General features: G+C 62.6%; 1 protein-coding gene across 4 annotated transcripts in view; it reads right to left on the reverse strand.

Moving 5' to 3' along the window:
- The window catches only part of CAMK2B (calcium/calmodulin dependent protein kinase II beta), a 79389-nt gene that overhangs the window by 23313 nt on the left and 37765 nt on the right, over positions 1-18311 (reverse strand). For all 4 annotated transcript variants that reach the window (XM_027574153.2, XM_027574152.2, XM_027574151.2 and 1 more), the window contains exons 3-5: positions 15671-15730; positions 8426-8480; positions 4588-4653 (exon numbers count right to left, since the gene is read on the reverse strand). In XM_027574153.2, the coding sequence (XP_027429954.1) occupies positions 4588-4653; positions 8426-8480; positions 15671-15730 (181 nt within the window). The remainder of the gene's footprint in view (positions 1-4587; positions 4654-8425; positions 8481-15670; positions 15731-18311) is intronic.

Below are 18311 nucleotides of genomic sequence, written 5' to 3' on the forward strand. Positions count from 1 at the left end.
GGGACACAACCCCTTGAAAGCGCCACCAGGGGCTGGAACCACAGCCCCCTCCCATGTCCTGAGTCTCCTGCCCTTGCAACCTGGGGTCTCCTATCCCCGTGTCCTGGCCTAACTCACCCCAAAACCTTCCTTGTTCTTGTGACTCCCACAAAGCCCTCATCTGCCTGGAACATCCCGTGACCCTCGTCCCTGCCCTGGTGGTGCCAGCCCCCGTTACTGCAGTCAGGGGCTCATACTGCAGCCATGCTGACCCCCGCGGCAAGCTCGTGGGGGTACCTACTCCGCCGGGTCCTCTCCTCTAAGGCCAGGGCAGGCCGCGGGGTGCAGGCAGAGGCCAGGCGAAGCCCCCAGCACTTGCCACGGAGGTCGCTGAGCCAGGGTCCAGGGCCGGGGACGGCTTTCCCAGCCTGCAGAGACCCGCCCCTCACTGCTCACCTGGAGCCCCGGGGCTGTCAGCGCTCAGGCATGGTGCTCCGCCGCAGGTCCCTGGGACCACCTGCGCACTGTGGCGTCCGCACGGAGCCTGGCAGACCAGCCCCCTCCCGAGCTGCAGCAGCTCGGCCCTGGCCTGCACCCAGCTGTGCGCCCTGCTGTCCGGCAGGAGCCCCTGGCCACTCCCGCAGGCCCCAGGGTGACCTCGCTTCCGGTCAGACCTGCTGAGCCCGCGCACATCCCGCTCCGCTCTGGGTCAAGCCCGTCTTCCCCCTTCCCGCTCGAGACCCTTCCTTGCCTCTGACCCCTGACAACACCCTCTGGATTCCCCACCGCCGTCCCCTGGTGGCCACGGCCTCAGCGTGGGTGTCTCTGCCTGGACTGTGGCCTCCACCACAGTACTGACGGGGCTCCCTCCTCTCGGTCGTGCCTTCCCCCGACCCCGCAGGAAGATGTTCTGAGAACGTCTGTCGGACCCATGGGTCCATGTGCCGCAGGACAGATGCCTAATGTCGGCTTGGAGTTGGGGGGCTGCACCCCTGCCCTCCTCGCCCCCTCCTGGGAACACAGGGCCCAAAGCAGCACCAGAGATGCAAGCCCACCCCACGCTCCCCGAGCCAGCAGAGGGTCTCCATCTCTCCAAGAGCATCGTGGGACTTGGCTGTGTCCCTGCTACTCTGAGGACAGACCCTGTCCGCCTGCACGCAGACCCTGCTCCGGGGGCTTCACGGCCACTGCGACGGAGAAACCGGCTGGCAGGACACAGACTTGCGCTGGCTTCCCCCCGGGGCCAGGAGTGAGCTGGCTAAGCAAACTGGGTCCTCACGAGGGAGCTGTTGGGGGGCCTCCCTGGCCACGTGGCGGTGGGAGCCTGTCTCCGCAGCCCGCAGGTGCCCATTCTGGGCGGCCCTGCCCGGGGGGACTCCTGGGGGCCACCGGCCCCCCTCACCACTCCAACCTGGGACCGCGGCCTGGAAGTCCTGCCCGCCTTCCGCCTTCTCACACTGCACCATCTTCCTTGTGGGACCTTTTTGTGGTCAGAGTTGTTTCCAAGCACATTCCAGACGCTAGCTGGGTCCCGGACGCTATTCTCACGGTTCTGGGCTCTGGGGTCACCGCAGCTGCACCCCTGCCTCCTCCTCCTTCTTGGCGGGGTAGTCAGATTCTCAGGGGGCCCTTGAAACATCTCTCAAGAGCCGCATAACTTTCTAGGCTTTTAAAAACTGGGTTCTAAGTGTTTTGACCTTTGCTTTCCCTGCTTTGGAAACAGACCCTCCAGGTTTCCCACAAACCGCCAAGTTCCCCCGAAGCAGGATTAGGAAAGAGCTCAGAAAAGCAAGGCCTGCCTGCCTCCTGCCCCCTCCAGACACTTGCCACGGTGGAAGCCGTGAGACGCTCTGCCGTGAGCAGCACAGCCCCAGCAGGCCGCGAGGCCGGACCTCCCTGCCCACCCCACGTGGCCAGCGTCCCGGGTCCTGGCCTCAGCATGGCCCCGACCCCTTTCAGTGGCGGGTCCCCCGAGCCAGGCAGCCCTCCCAGCATGGGAGTTAGCCTCAGCCACGTCTGACACGGTTCCTGACGATGCCCCCGGGTGACCACTGTGCCGATGTCCACTGCAGACCCTGGCAGCCTCACCTGGCTGAAAACAAAGCACCAGCACCAACACCCAACACCATCCGGGGGCCAGAGCCTCTGGGAGAAAAGGCCGCTGGAGGCTGCCTCCCTGAGAGTGCCCCCTCGTCCTCCCTCCTCAGAGCTGCGCTCTGAGCAAGGCGGGCTTCGTGAGAGAAAACTGGGCATTTGTGGGGGGTGACCCCAGCCCTGTCTCCTCTGGGCCAGTTCCAAGGGGCCCCAAACACCAGAGGAGCCCTCCATGATAGGGTCCCTGACAGGAGCGTGGCAGGAGGGATCCACGGGCGTCAAGCGGCGGGGCTGGGGGCTGGAGGGGGTGTTGGAGATGAGGCCGAGAGGCAGGCAGGAGGGGCAGGTGGGTGAGGGAGGAGCTCGGAGGCCACAGGTGTTGGGGAGCACGGGGTGTGTGCACGGTTGGGGGTGTGAGCAGGCACAGGATGAAGGCACTGGGCAGGCTGGGGGGTCTAGGGGCTCCCAGCCAAGAGGGGGCTGCTGTCGCAGGCCATAGCACCCCTCAGCCAAAAGCACCCGCTACGGAACACAGGCAAGGGGCCAGGCCCCAGGCAGTGGGGGCTGCCGAGGACTAAGCACCGGGGCAAGGAGTTCCAGGCGGGGAAACAGAGGGCTGTGAAGGCCAGCTACCCAGATGCAGGCAGCCGGTGGCTGTGGCAGCAGAACGGGAAAGCAGTCCTCCATGCGGGTACTGCCCTGGTGGTGGTGGGCCCCGGCGCTGGAGCTGGGGACAGCAAGCCGGGACCCTGCCCACCTGCTGGGCGGGCCTGCCCCTGCTGGCCCCAGAGCTCCTCTGGCCCTGGCAGAGGTCAGGGCAGCCCAGGCTCAGCAGGCAGACGCCCACTTTCCAGACGTCCCCACGCCAGCACCGCAGAGCCAGGAGACACGGCTCTGCTCTATTCTCTACTTTTCTTAAAGGAGGAACTGAGAACTGGATCTTCCTGCTCCTGAAGGGGACCGGCCACTCCCAGGCGAGCAGACAAAACGAAGGTCCTTCCTCAAGGAGCCTCGGGAAAGCAGCCCGTGCCCCTGAGCCCTGTCCCTGACACCCCCAGCCCCGGCCCTGACTCTGGAGGACCCAGGAGGCCCTGACTCTGTGGGGGCCCAGGGAGCCATGGGAGTTGCTTGGCCCATTACCAGCAGGTGAGGTCGCCCGTGGGTGCAGAAGCAAGCCACGAAAAGGTTTTTAAAAAAAATACCCAAGGGGCGCCTGGGGGGCTCAGTCAGTTAAGCGTCTGCCTTCAGGTCAGGTCATGGTCCCGGACTCCTGGGATCGAGCCCCGCATCAGGCTCCCTGCTCGGCGGGAGGTCTGCTTCTCCCTCTGCCTCTGCTGATCCCCTGCTCGTGCTCTCTCTCAAATTAAAATTGTTTTAAAAAATTAAACTAAAATAACTAATACCCACTTTCTTGATTAGAAAAAAAATACATGTTCACTAATGAAATTCTTAGAAATAAACAAGTAACATACAAAATTAAAAGCATCCATAGTGCACGCCAACATCTAGAGCTGGATGGCCAGAGTGGCCTTTATCTTTGTCACGGGAGGGGCTCCTGGCCCCAGCGGGCAGGGAGCGGCCAGCCTCAGCTGTCCCCCCGTGGAGATGCACGGTCAGGAGTGACTCCAGCATGGGCCACAGCAGGCCGCGGGTGGCCTCCCCTTCCAGGACGGGGGGCCCTGCGTCCCCAGCAGCGCCCCTGGGCCCCTCATCCCCTGTGACAGCTGACCCCAGGAGGAAGGGCCTGCCCAGGGACCCACACGGCAGCCTCACCTGGAGGGAGCCTGAGTCCCCCCACCCCTGCACAGGGGGCCCCACAAATGAGAGCCTGCAGACGGGGTCCTGGAGGCACCGTCCCCCCACCCCTGCACAGGGGGCCCCACAAACGAGAGCCTGCAGACGGGGTCCTGGAGGCACCATCCCCCCACCCCTGCACAGGGGGCCCCACAAACGAGAGCCTGCAGACGGGGTCCTGGAGGCACCGTCCCCCCACCCCTGCACAGGGGGCCCCACAAACGAGAGCCTGCAGACGGGGTCCTGGAGGCACCGTCCCCCCACCCCCTTGCCTTCCTCTTCTGCCTCCGGCCCTAGGAGGGTGAAATGGAAAGGGACCCCTGGCCTGTGTTTGGAAAAGCATTTGGAAACTGCCCATCTCCTTGAGGAAGGCCCCATGGGGGCATGCTGCGGGCCATGGACAGATGTCAAGGGAGGGGGGACACCATGACTCCCCTTTCCACCGCGCCAGGGAAAAAGCCCCTCTGTGGGCCAGTCCCCACCCCAGGGGAGCGGAGCCGGTCCGGGCGCTCCCCGACTCCAGCCTCGCCTGCAATCTGGGGCCGGACACTGCTCTGGGACCCGCTCGGGCTCCCAGCAGGGCGCAGCTAACGGCCGGCCCAGGCCGGCTGAGCCACGATGCCCGCAGGAGCACACGTGGGCCACGGGGCCAGACTGGGACCAGGCGAGACAGGGCTGGGGGGAGAAGAGGCCCAGGGGGAGTGAGGGCTGCACACCCACCTGGCATCCGCCTCACTGTAGTACTCTCTGGCCACGATGTCCTCGAACAGCTCCCCGCCCGTGACCCTGCAGGCGAAGCACAGGTCACAGACTCTGGAGACCCCCACAGCCTCGTCACGTCCACCACTGTGCTCACCGCGGACAACATCACCTCCTCCATCACCTCCCCCTCCTCCTCCATCACCTCCTCCTCCTCCTCCATCACCTCCCCCTCCTCCTCCTCCATCATCTCCTCCTCCATCACCTCCTCCTCCACCTCCATCACCACCTCCTCCTCCTCCTCCTCCTCCTCCATCACCTCCCCCTCCATCACCTCCTCCTCCTCCTCCATCACCCCCTCCTCCACCTCCATCACCTCCTCCTCCTCCTCCATCATCTCCTCCTCCTCCTCCATCACCTCCTCCATCACCTCCTCCTCCTCCATCATCTCCTCCTCCATCACCTCCTCCTCCTCCATCACCTCCTCCTCCTCCATCACCTCCTCCTCCTCCATCATCTCCTCCTCCATCACCTCCTCCTCCACCTCCATCACCTCCTCCTCCTCCTCCTCCATCACCTCCCCCTCCTCCTCCTCCATCACCTCCTCCTCCATCACCTCCTCCTCCTCCTCCATCACCCCCTCCTCCACCTCCATCACCTCCTCCTCCTCCTCCATCACCCCCTCCTCCACCTCCATCACCTCCTCCTCCTCCTCCATCACCTCCTCCTCCTCCTCCATCACCTCCTCCATCACCTCCTCCTTCTCCATCATCTCCTCCTCCATCACCTCCTCCTCCTCCATCACCTCCTCCTCCTCCTCCATCACCTCCTCCTCCACCTCCTCCATCACCTCCTCCTCCTCCATCACCTCCTCCACCTCCTCCATCACCTCCTCCTCCTCCTCCATCACCTCCTCCTCCACTTCCATCACTTCCTCCTCCTCCATCACCTCCCCCTCCTCCTCCATCACCTCCTCCATCACCTCCTCCTCCTCCTCCATCACCTCCACCCTATTTTCATTGTCTCCTAGGACTAACAACTGACCAAGTCCTCATACATGATATCATTTCACGTTTTCATTCTCGCACCCACTCCATGACGCTGGCACGATCATGCTCAAAAAACGGAATCTCAGCTGAGTGGTGTGCCCAGAGGGGGCAGCACAGGAGTTTGACTCAGGCCTCTGCAGTGTTACCCAGGCCTGAAGAGATCTGGATCCCTCCTCAAGTCCCCCAGAACCAGACATGCGTCCCTGTACAGAGCCAGGGTCCAGAGAGACAGTGCCTGGATTTGGCCTCCCTGGTAGGTGAGACCACGAGGTGTTCAAAGGCCCATCTCGGAGGAGGGTGGGATTTCTGTCCACACACCCACTTGCCATGTGTCCCTGCTCAGTGAGGGCCTGAAGGACCCATGATCAGGAGGGACACCCAGACAGGAGCCACTGTCTGAAGGCCCCCTGGAAGACCAGAAAGACTCTGGGCCACCTGGGACCCCTTGGGCTGGAAAATACGGGTGGACAGAAAGGTGAAGCCGACAGGGGTGAGGCACAGACGTAGGGGGAGCAGGGAGGAGCCCTCCCGAGGCTTGCCCAAGCCCCCCACCCAACTCAGCAGGCTCTGAGTCCACCAGCAGACTCCACCCAGGCTTCCCACCCCTGAGACGGGCAGGCCCAGGGCCACCTCCCTCTGCAGTGGCGCGGGCCCCAGGGGCTGTGTCCTCTCCATCTGTATTGTGCCCTGTGGTCGGGGCAGGGCTGGCCTGTGGCAGGGGCAACAGGCACGGGCCCTGCTGAACGGGTGTCCCTGGCATGGGTGGGCTCTCCCTTAAAGTTGGAGGGAAAGAAAAACAGGACGTGTTGGGTGTTAGCATGCCCCCACCCCAGCTACACACTTGCCTCATGATCTCATTGGACATGCCAACAACTCTGGGAGCAAGGTGCTTTTAGGGTCCCAACCTGCCACGAAAAGAGCCTGCAGCTCAGAGCAGGCGACTGCCTAATGCAGGCAGAGCCTCAGGAGCGTGTATGCACATATATGTGCCTAGGAGTGCACCTGGGTGTGTATGTGTGTGCAAGGAGGGAGTCCTCACCCAGGGCTGGGGACAGGCCCTCTGGGTCCCCATGTCCACAGGAGGCTTCCGTCTATGCTGATGGGCACCTGGGCCACACGGTCCAGAGCTACAGGGCAGGGACTGGTTGCTGGGGGGGGGGGGGCGGCGTCCCACGTGGACCAGGAGGAACCTGACCCAGAGGCCAACATCCCCTTCTGTCCTCCCTGTCCTCAGCGGGGCAACGTGGCTGGTTCTGGGCTGTCCCCGAGGCCTTGGAACATTCCCAGGGGTGGAATGGGGAAACCTCTCAACTCCTGAATCCATATTTCCCCCAAACTTGGGGCCTCCTGAAGGTGACGCCAACCGAGGCGAGAAGGGGTTCCCCAGTTCTGGCCCCACAGACCCGGAGTGGCTGTGCAGCGTGACCGGGAGGGGCTGTGGCAGGGGAAGGGTGTGTCTCTACTCTTCCCCGTTGCCTCCCTGCCCACCCCAGAAACAGCTGCCTGAGGCCAAGGGCATCCTGGGTGCCCAGGGGCAGGGGCCTCCGCGGGGTCAGGACCACCACAGGCCTGGGGGCCACAGAGGCTTTTGCGGAGGGCGTGCAGGACCTGGGCCCTTCCCCTCCCCCGCGCCCGTAGAAACACCGCCAAGTACTTCTCGCTGGCCTCCCAGAGCTCCCCACGCCTGCCTGTCGTGTAGGCCAAGAGACGTGAACCTACACGTGTGCATGCACACACGTACGCACGCACATGCAGTTACACACACGCATGCACACGACACCCACAGCCCGTTCTCTCCCTGCTGTCTTCTCCTGAATCACACCCACTGGCCTGTCTGCCACCAGGGCCTGGGCATGGCCACCCTCCAGCCCCGTGGCCCCTACACTCCCTGTGATGCTGGGTGGGTCTGGGGCCACCCGGGGGCGAGGGGACAGCAAGCCTGCCCTCCTCCGCACGGACCATGGGACAGACGTTTAAGGCACAGCCTCAGCCTGGTGGTGGCAGCTGTGTCCCAGGCCAGCCCTGGCCGCCTAGCAGGTGACTCAGAGCGTGGTCTGGCAGGACACTGGGGCACTGAGAGAGGACCGAGCCCCTGCAGGGACAGTCCCAGCCTCTCTCGACCTGGGAACCCGGAGGGCACTGAGGGCTCCTCAGGCTCCGTGCCCCATGGCCGTGGCAGCATCTGTCCTTGGGGGGAGGAGAAGCTGCCCAGGCAGGTGTCCCGTCACACAGGTGACAGCGCCCTGGCCCTGAGGACATCCAGAGGCCACTGGGGCCGCCCAAAGCCTGCAGCCCTGCCCACCCACTCCCGGTCCCCCAGCGGCGGTGACTCACGGACAGCCAAATATAGCTGCGCAGTGGGAGCCGGCAGGGAAAGACGGGGATGAGCTCACTGCTCCTCAATCCAGCAGGAAGTAAGAGACCCCAAGGCCCGCACATCGGACCCTGCACACGCACATGCGTGGACGCACAGACACACACACGTACGCGCCCCAGAAACCGCACGTGCTCGTGTGGACACACGCTCATGCCAGTCGGCTGTGATGAGGACCCCAGGGGAGGCCTCCTTGGGTCCTCCCCTTCCCCTTGCCCCTCCAACTGGGCCCCCCGGGCTGCCCCCTGTGGGTGAGAGGGCCCGGGGGGCAGCCCCAACCTTGTGGGACCCCAGACACCGATGGTGGGGAGGCTGTGCTGGCGAGGCTGGAAGGGAGGGGGCCTGGGAGGCAGGGGCTGCAGCAGCCTCAGATCCCCCCCACCCCCCCGTCTGCCCCCCAGTCATGCAGGGGAGCGTCCCCAGCTCAGACACTTACAGATCAAAGACCAGGTAGTGGAACCCTTCCTCAGAGATGCTGTCATGCAGCCGCACTGTGGGGACAGAAGAGGCCGTGAGGGGCTGGCCCAGTCCGGGACCCACCCTCGCTGCACAGCCCCCCTCCCTCACGGAGGGGGCCCACCCATCCCGACAGGGGCCTGGGGCTCCCTGCAGCGGAGGGGCTGCAGGGCAGAGCCCAAGGGGAGAGCCATGGGTCCCAGGCGGACATCCACAGGGCCCTAGGTGTCCGTTGTCCCCTTTCGTCTGCCCGAGGGAGACCCAGGCCAGGGCACAGAGGGTCACAGGTGGGGTGGGGCCACAGGGTGGAGGCTTGCTGGACCAGGCCCTGGATAGGAGTTGCTCACAGGACTGTGACACAAGCCGAGGGCTCGGTCGCCCGCCTCTCAGGGCAAGCGAAGGGAGCCTAGTGAGGCACCACTTCCAGAAGCTCAGGCCTTGGGTTCGGGTTCCAGGTGCTCCCCCAGCCTGTGTGGTCCGCTCTGTGTGTCCCTGAGCCTGGAGCAGTGCCCAGCCCGAGGGCGCTGGCTAGCCTGTGACGAGCGAGCGAGTGGAGAGCCAAGTAAGTGGCTCTCAGCACAAAACACCACCGCCGCTCCGTGGAGCTGGAGATGCCCCCCGGCGCTAAACAGCAAGTATTTCTAGGAACGTGCATTCTGGACGCTGCCCCTCCCGTGCCAGGTTCTGCTTCCTGCAGGCACTGCCCAGAGCGCTCCCACCACCCGAGAGGCCACACCCACCATGGAGAGGTGCATGGCTCCCCAAGGGCCAGGCAGCAAGCGGAGCAGGGCTCGGAACCCCCAGGGCCTGTGGCTCCTTGGGCCTCTCCCAGCAGGGAGGTAGGCAGGCCCCGACCTCACGCCCTCGACACTGCCTAGTTTCGAACCGCCTGCAGGCCTCCTTCTTCCTCTGGCTGTAACCCTCCTGGGGGCCCGGCTGGCAGTGTCTACATGCCAGGAAGCCCAGTCTGGCTGCAGTGGTCGCAGACGTGGGCCAAAGCCTGGCACCGAGGCCGGGCTCCTGCCCGAGCAGTCAGGGCGTCCGGTCGCCGACTCTGGGAGCCAGCTCCTCTAGCCTGCTGCCCTCCCGTTTCTTGCTCTGTGCCTCTGCTCAAGGGCCCGGCATCCAGCCTTCTCCCCTCCGCCCTCAGCGCCCCCTCAACCCCACGGCCACATGCTCACAAAGCGAGGTCTTCCCGGGCCCCAGGCCTCCACCAGCTGCCTGGGCTCAGTCACCTCTCCCGGGGACATCCCAGAGGCCTCCGAGCGCGCAGAGCCGATGATGACCTGCCTCTCCCCAACACCCAACAGAACCCTGCTCACTGCAACCTCCCTCTGGGACCCTCTGTGAAATCAGCGCAGTGAACAAAAGCTCACCCCCTCCAGGTGCGGCCTCCTCTGCCCCAGCCGCCTCCCCTGGAGCTCCAAGCAAGAAAGGCCTGGGGGCCCCTGAGGGACATTCCTGGGGGCCTTACTCTCCTTCCCTGGGGAGTCCCAGGGGTTCATGAAGCTGGGGTGCTGCAGGGGGCCCCTGCTCCCCAGTGCTGGTGGGAGGGGGCCGGGCTCCTAGGTCCTGCTGGCAGGTCCTACCTCCTCGCCCGGGAGACACAGGGGGTCTAGGAGGGAGTGGAGGCTGCGTGCATGTGGACATTTTTTTTTAAACATTTTTACCATTTAAAAAATAGACGCACGTTATTTTAATGGTTTAGAAGGAAACCTATCTAGCATACCAGACCGTGATTTCTAACAGAGCCTAGGGAGAAAGCAACTTGTCACAGAACCTACTTAAATAAAGCAGGAAGTACGTAACACTGAGCAGGAAACGTAGTGACGACAGCCTGCCCCGCCTGCACCCGAGAGCCCAGCCTGGAAGCCCCGCGAGGCCGCCACACAGAGGGCACAGGGGTGCACCCAGGATGCTCCCCCTCGCCAGGGCCACAGCTCTTCCAGGGGCTGTACCTGAGTCCCAAGCCAGGGGGCTCTCAAGGGGGCCCCTCCACCCTCCCAGGCAGCCTCCGGACCCCCTTCCTGCACCCCCGTGCTGGCTGTGGTGGCAAGGCCTGGCCCGGATGCGTAACATCCAGAGACCTTTCTCCTCTCCCCGACTTGCATTGGCCTCCACCGTCCAGGCAGGAAGTGCCCCCAGGGCATGTCCTCCATGGTGCCCATCTACCAAGCTCAGGGGTGAACCACCAGGCAAAGGAGGTCAGTTCCAGCCCCAGAAACCAGAAGGTGGGGATTTGCCCTCTCTGAGCCAGGCCCTGAGTAGAGGGTCAGTATGCAGAGGGGAGGCTGAGTGCAGGTTGTGGGGAGGCCGGTGGGAGGCTGGGGGAGGCTAGGCGGAGGTTGGAGGGAGGCCGGGGGAGGCTGAGGGGAGACTGGGGGAGGCTGAGTGCAGGTTGTGGGGAGGCTAGGTGGAGGCTGGGGGGAGGCTGGGGGACACTGGGTGAGGCCCATCCCAGACACCCAGGGCTACTCCCCACAGAAGGCACCGCCGAAGCCAGGCCACATGGCTGCCTCCTCTGCCCTGCCCAGGGACCCCCTTGTCTCTGAAGAGAAACTGTACTAGCTGGGGAGGGCTCTGCCTGGGCAGCTGCTGATGGGAAGCCGGCTCTGTGCACCTCATTCCCAGCATGACAGCTCAGCAGAGGCCCCACATGCTCATCGTGGGGGGCGAAACGCACCCCATGCTCTGATGCTCCTCCTTCAAGAGGAGAGCTTAGGTCCCTCAGCCTCGTGTGTGGCCGGCCTTCAAGAAGAGAATCGGCAGGGTGATGGCGCGGCCCCTCCTAAACTAGGCCTAGGAAGCATGGTGGTTCCTGCAAAAGTGAAACACAGACTGGCCCGTGGGCCAGCCACGCCACCGCTGGGTGTGTGGCCAGAGATGTGAAAGCCAGATCCACACAAATACTCGCACACCCACGTCCGCCCGTGTCCACAGCAGCAGTCTGCAGCAGCCGACAGGCGGCGAGAAGCCAAGGGTCTGCTGTCGGGTGAACGGAAAAGCAAACTGTGGTCTGGCCACAGGGCGGAATATTACGTAGCCTTGAAAAGCAAGGAAATCCTGCAACTCGCTTCAATACGGAGGGTGAGGATGTTATGCCGAGCAAGAGTCACAAAAGGACCAATGTGTGATCCCACTGCTGTGCGGTCCCTAGTGGGGACCAATCCACGGACACAGTGTGTGGTGGTTCCTGGGCCTGGGGGGCCCGACGGGAGGTAGCATTTCCCGGGTGTAGACTTTCCACCCAGGATGATGTAAACTGCGGGTACAGACGATGGCAACAATCACAAATGTTGTGAATATACATGATGCTGCTGAACTATATACTTAAAAACGGTTAAAATTATAAATACTATGTGCATTTTACTACATTTTGGGAGGAAAAAGTAGCTTCGTGCCCCTCATTCTCCCTCCCTACCTGCCTGTCTCCCTCTGAGTCCCTGTCATTATGCACTCCGGGGACCCACTGCCACGTGCTGAAGATGCTCAAGTGGCCCCGATGAGACACCCAGTAGGGAGGGACTCCGGCCTCCCACTGAGAGCCGCCTGAGCAAGCCTTAGAAGCAAATGCCGAAGATGCAGGCAAACATTCGGAAGACACAGCTCAGGCCAGTGTCCACACCACAAAGGAGCCCCGGCGGAGCTGCCCAGGCCCGGGCCCAGGAGGTCTGTTCTGCTGTCTTGAGTCCTGCATTTTCATTTTGCACGGATCCTGCAGGTTATGTAGCAGCCCTGACCACCCAGCCCCACGGCTCTTGAGTCCACAGAGAAAATCAGTGCCCGTGGGTTGAGTTTTGCTGCTGGTTATGCAGCGCGGGTGACTCACGCAAGTTAAGAGCCCCAGCAGTGTGTGGCCTGTGCGGCCCCACTCGACACACACAGACCCTGTGGGAGCTCAGAGCCATGGCAGCTCTCCAGCAGTAAGGCTGGGCCCCCGGCCACGACCCTGACTCTGAGCCTCCCCAAGTCACCTCCACAGGGAGGGCTCAGCGCTGTGCCCTCCACCTGACTCCTCTCAGTTCCTCCCGGGCACTCCCTCTGAGTGCCCATCTCCACTTGACAGATGGAGAAACTGAGGCTCCTTCCCTCCCCATGCCCCAAACACAAATGCTCTGAAGAAGCGGCACAGGATGGGGAGCCCCTCCCAGAGCCCCCGCCCTGCACCTGGCTGAACAAGGTCCCACTGCCTCTGCCACGGGCACCAGGGGCACTTCTGTCCATAGTGGGGCTGGGCAGACCCAGGCCCAGGAGCAAGGGGACCCCTCACCTCCCCCTAGACATCTCTCCCACTACTCCCCAGAGAGCCCCTCCTGAGTCTACAGAAAATGTTCCCTCTGCACCCGAGTCTAGCCCTGCCTCCCCATGTTCTGGAATGTTCTCTCTGTACCACCCTGTGTCAGCTCTGCCTCCCCATGTTCTGGAAGGTTTCTTCTGCATTCCCCTGTCAGCTTGCCTCCTCCTTGTTCCAGAATGTTCTTTCTCCACCCCAGTCTCAGCTCTGCTTCCCGTGTTCTGGAATGTTCCTTCTGCACCCCCGTCTCAGCCCTGCCTCCTCCTTGTTCTGGAATGTTCCCTCTAAATGCCCCAGTCTCAGCCCTGCCTCCCCCACGTTCTGGAATGTTCCCTCTGCACCCCAGTCTCAGCTCTGGCTCCCCCACGTTCTGGAATGTTCCCTTTAAATGCCCCAGTCTCAGCCCTGCCTCCCCCGTGTTCTGGAATGTTCCCTTGCACCCCCAGCCTCAGCTCTGCCTCCCCATGTTCTGGAATGTTCCCTCTGTACCCCCCAGGCTGAGCTCTGCCTCCCCCATGTTCTAGAATGTTCCCTCTGCACCCCGCAGTCTTAGCCCTACCTCCCCCATGTTCTGGAATGTTCCCTCTGCACCCCCCAGCCTGAGCTCTGCCTCCCCCATGTTCTGGAATGTTCCCTCTGCATCCCCCTGCGTCAGCCTGCCTCCTCCTTGTCCTGGAATGTTCCTTCTGCAACCCAGTCTCAGCTCTGCCTCCCCGTGTTCTGGAATGTTCCCTCTGCACCCTGCAATCTCAGCTCTACCTCCCCCGTGTTCTGGAATGTTCCCTCTGCACCCCAGTCTCAGCTCTACCTCCCCCGTGTTCTGGAATGTTCCCTCTGCACCCCAGTCTCAGCTCTGCCTCCCCGTGTTCTGGAATGTTCCCCCCACATCCCAGTCTCAGCCCTGCCTCCCCCGTGTTCTGGAATGTTCCCTCTGCACCCCAGTCTCACTGTCTCCCCATGTTCTGGAATGTTCCCTGTGCACCCCAGTCTCAGCTCTGCCTCCCCGTGTTCTGGAATGTTCCCTGCGCACCCCAGTCTCAGCTCTGTCTCCCCCGTGTTCTGGAATGTTCCCTCTGCACCCCAGTCTCAGCTCTGTCTCCCCGTGTTCTGGAATGTTCCCTCTGCACCCTGCAATCTCAGCTCTGCCTCCCCCATGTTCTGGAATGTTCCCTCTGCACCCTGCAATCTCAGCTCTACCTCCCCCATGTTCTGGAATGTTCCCTCTGCACCCCAGTCTCAGCTCTGCCTCCCCCGTGTTCTGGAATGTTCCCTCTGCACCCCAGTCTCAGCTCTGCCTCCCTGTGTTCTGGAATGAAGCTGCTATGAGGACTTCAGGACTGATCATAACTGACCAGGAACAACACTGGGCATCCAGGCAGGGCAAGGAGATGTCTTTTGAAAAACTGTCACAAAACACCAACCCAGAGAACACCTGGGTCCTCCCCTATTAAAAGGGAATTCCTGACCCACCCTCAGCTGGTGCTCAGATGATGCAGGGGAGGGGGCTGGCAAGGGCAGAGGGGTGGGCAGAGCTGGCGGGGTGGTGGTGAGGGTGAGCAGGTGACTGGTGTCCGGGGAGGTGGAAGGTCGGACTGAAGCCCACCATGTGCCCACCCCCCCCCACCCCGCCAGTGAAGAGTGGCTGGGGTCCCTGCGGACGCCGGCATCAGAACCACCAGGCACACTGGTGAAGCTCCAATTCCTGGGCCCATGCCAGGCCTCTGAGTCAGGACCCTGCATGCCAAGTGGGTCCAACACACGCAGCTTGACAAGCTAGAAGTAAAAGGGCCTGGCCCGTGCCCAGGGCTGAAGCTTCCTGTGGGCACAGGGCGGGGGGATGCCCAGGAAGTGGGGGCGTGTTGACTTTGCCACCCCTCCCACGGGTCCTGCAGGGCCACAGGCCTCTGGGCAGAGCTCCCAGGGCCGGCTCTAAGGACCGGCTGAGGCTTCCTGCAGCCTCCTGGGGCTCCCCGAGGCTGAGGCCCTGGCCTGGGAGCTGGGAGTGGCATGCACCCCCCAGGCCCGGGGCTCCAGAAGTGGCTGAGCCACCCGGCCTGCCATTCCTATTAAACAGAGTCCTGGGCCCTGTCCTGGCACAACTGAGCAGGAACCTTGGAAGGAGGGGCCCAGACTCCACCCTGACAAGCTCCCTGGCTGCCCCCTGAGGCAGCAAACCCAATGGCCCGTCGGTGCCTCCCGGCTGCTTCCCACAGGGGGCTCCTCAGTAGTCCCTACAGGGCCAGTGGTGGAGCAGGGCGGGCAGGAGGACACACACACCTGCTCCCCAAGATAGCAGGCAGGGACCACCCCAGAGCCGCCGGGGTGAGGGGCAGGCATGTGGATGAGTGGAGGTCAAGCGGCCCGGGAGGCCCAGCTGACTTCCAGGGTCCTGTGGGTGCACAAGGAGGATCTGGGCTTTCACAAAAAGGGCAACTGTCCTTGAGGCCAAGGCCCCAGGCTCCCGGGGCTCTGCAGCCCCTGCCGGGACCACCGCCCCAGGCCGCAGCGGCAAGGACCAGCAGGGGACAGCGGTGGTTCCCCAGAACCAGACCTCAGACCTCAGGCCAGGACGGCGCTTGGCACGGCCTTTGAGGTTTTCCGTTTCCAACCGTTTTTCATCTTAATTGGGCCGTCTTGTGGCTTTTCTGAAGCCACAGAATGTTTCTGCCAGGATCACAGCTGGGAGTTAGAGCGATGGGCGGGGACCCATCCAGGCGGAGCTGCCACAGGGAGCGGCCCGGAGCCCCCAGGGTCCCCGCCGGTCAGGAGGGAGAGCCATTGCCAAGCGCCTGAGGGTGGGGACACTTCTACGGAGAAGGAGAAGGAGGCCTCTGGGTGTCCCTGTGCAAGCGTGATCTTTGGGAGAGAAAGCCTCTGGCCATGGGGCAGAGAGACTGGGCCCCCGCGCCCGCCCCCGGGAGGGCTGCTCACCAATGTTGGAATGCTTCAGAAGGCGGCAGATCCGAGCCTCTCTCTCCAGCTTCTGGTGATCTGCGGACAGAGAGCAACACGGTGTGACCTCATGCCCCAGCAGCCGTGACCCCCCCGGGCCCAGCACCGAGACCAGTGGGTGCCAGACACACTCACGGCCCGGGAGGTGCCCACCGCCTCCCTCCGCGCGCGCCCGCCGACTGCCCAGGTCCCCTGGCCGGCAGCGCCAGGGCAGGAAGAGGCTGCCGGGTGTTGTGGCGAGAGGCCCACGGAGGCAGAGGCGGGGAGCCCCAAGGTGGTTCGGGAGGACAAAGTGCTGTACATTTCTTGGCAGAGCTGACAGCCCCGATTTGTCCTCCACTTATGTGTCCTAATTCCAGACTCGTCGGAGCCTCCTGCTGAAGTCGAGCGTGTTCGTCGGTGGCCATGGGGCTGGAGGAGGTCCTGGGGGCCCTCCCGGCCCTCCTCCCTGCCCCTCGAGGCCAGTGCTTCTGTTCCAGAGGCTGGGCCTCTAAGGACTGAGCCATTTATCAGAAACGTTCTATTCCACACTATCAGGATACCAGGAGGATTTTAAAATTTGATGGGGACTTTAAAAGCAAAATACTGAAAAAATCCATCTTTCCATTGACTAGAGAACACAGAATTAAAACGTTTACAGCTGCACAACAGAATCACCCATCGGCAACGCGGGCACACCACCCCAACTCCCCAACACAGGCTGAGCCAACAAGCCGCTTACAAAGGAAGACCCAAAATGTGCTATCTTTCACAGAGGTCAACACACGCAGGTCGCTGGGCACGCAGGTGTGGCCAAACCGTCAAGAGAGGCAGGGGGTCCCAAGGGCAGGATGGCAGCTGCCCCAGGGAGGGGGCGCCAGGGGTCCTGAGCCCCCACCCACCCCTGCACGTGCTGAGCCCCTCGGAGCAAGGGTCTGGGGAGCACATTACTGTACCAGCAGGTGGGTGCTATCTGCCGGTCCCTGGTAAACCAGGAAGGCTTTGTGGTGTGCGGCGAACGTGCTAAACTCTGCAGGCCTCCCCAGACCTGCCGGTCCCTGGTCCCCACCTGGGCTTGGGGGGAACAGACCCAGGCACCAGAAGGTCCCTCTGCAGGAAGGGAGCCGGCTGCCTCCTCTGTGGTCAGCTCTTCCCGGACCGTGTGACAGTGCTAGGCTGGGACAGGCTTGCAAACACGCACGTGCCTTTCCTGAGCGGGAACGTCACGCCTTACACACACTGACCTTTTCTGAGCGTCTGAGAGAAATCCCACACTCCACGTGCTCCTACCAGGTGACAGCCCGTGAACATGTCCTAAGAACGAGGACGCTCTCTGGCCCGATCTCAGTGCCGTAAGTCGAACGCGATACAGAACGTGAACATAACCTGCGGTCTGTACTCCAATTTTGCCAACCGTCCCAGGACCGTCAGAGCTGATTCCCCCCACGTGTGCACGACAACCAAGAAGCACTTCCACATGTGGACCGGGACGGAGCGACGCTCAAGCAGGGAGAGCTCAGGGGGCTGGGGAGGTGGGAGCTGGGGTCGTTTTCATACATAAAAATCAGGAGAAAAATGCACATGGGAACCCCCTTTTGGGAAGTAAGCAATACGGAAAAGACTGTAGCTGTACCCAAGGGCACAGCCCCATCCCAAAGACTGACCGACGGCCGAGCGCACTGGGTGAGAGAAATCACTTGTGTGGCGCCAAGAAGGGGAGCCTGGCTGCTGGGCCACACGCTGGCACCCACCCACAGCCCCAGCAGGTCACTGACGCTCCGGGCCATGCCCCTCGCTGTGAGGCCGGCCGCACGGGGCGGGAAGAGGCTGTGACGCGAAGTCACAACACACACGCGCCGCAAAGAGCCGCATCCAGACCGTGACCACACTTCCCCCTAAGAAGCAGAATGATGGAATTATTAAACAATAAATTACTTTATTCTTTGTATTTCCCCCGACTCTGACAACAATCTTGTGTTCCTTTTATACTGAGAGAAAATATTGTTTTTTAAAAAACGGTTTGATCGGTCTCAATGAGCAAAAGCCATGGATTAGTGAAGGCATGTTCCCAAAACCTGCGACGGTGACATCTGCCCGGAAATTAATTGTCTAAGCCGATATTCCCTGACCCAGGATGGGAAAGGGAGGCTGTCCCCCTTCTCACGAAGCCAGCTCCCTCACCCTGCCCACAGCCTTTGATTCCTTCCTGCAAGGAATCATTACTTAACTTCCAAATCATTACCTAACTTCCAAACAACACCATGAACCCCATCATGGTCATGGTGAAGTGAGCCAAATTTAACCCAGTCTGGTCCACAAGAAGCATGTCCCGGCCCTAAATTGTCAGCTGGATCAGGAAGGACACCTGCAGCCCACCCGGTTCCCCAGCGGGCAGCAGGGTGTGGGACGGGCCGGCGATCCTGATGAACCCCGGGACCTCGCTGCCCCTGCTCATCCCTGCACCCACCTCCCTCCTGGGGCTCTGGCCGCCCACAGAAGACTATAGGGACTTCAGACACCACAGCAGTGATCACTGAGCAGGCCTGGGGGGGGTGCAGCTGGGACACCACCCGCCCTGCCCAGGGCCCACCAGCACCCCAGGGACCCCAGCCCAGCACCCCTTCGGACCATGTCCACTGTA

Source organism: Zalophus californianus, chromosome 12, assembly GCF_009762305.2.
Source record: "Zalophus californianus isolate mZalCal1 chromosome 12, mZalCal1.pri.v2, whole genome shotgun sequence".
In the NCBI taxonomy this organism is placed as follows: domain Eukaryota; kingdom Metazoa; phylum Chordata; class Mammalia; order Carnivora; family Otariidae; genus Zalophus; species Zalophus californianus.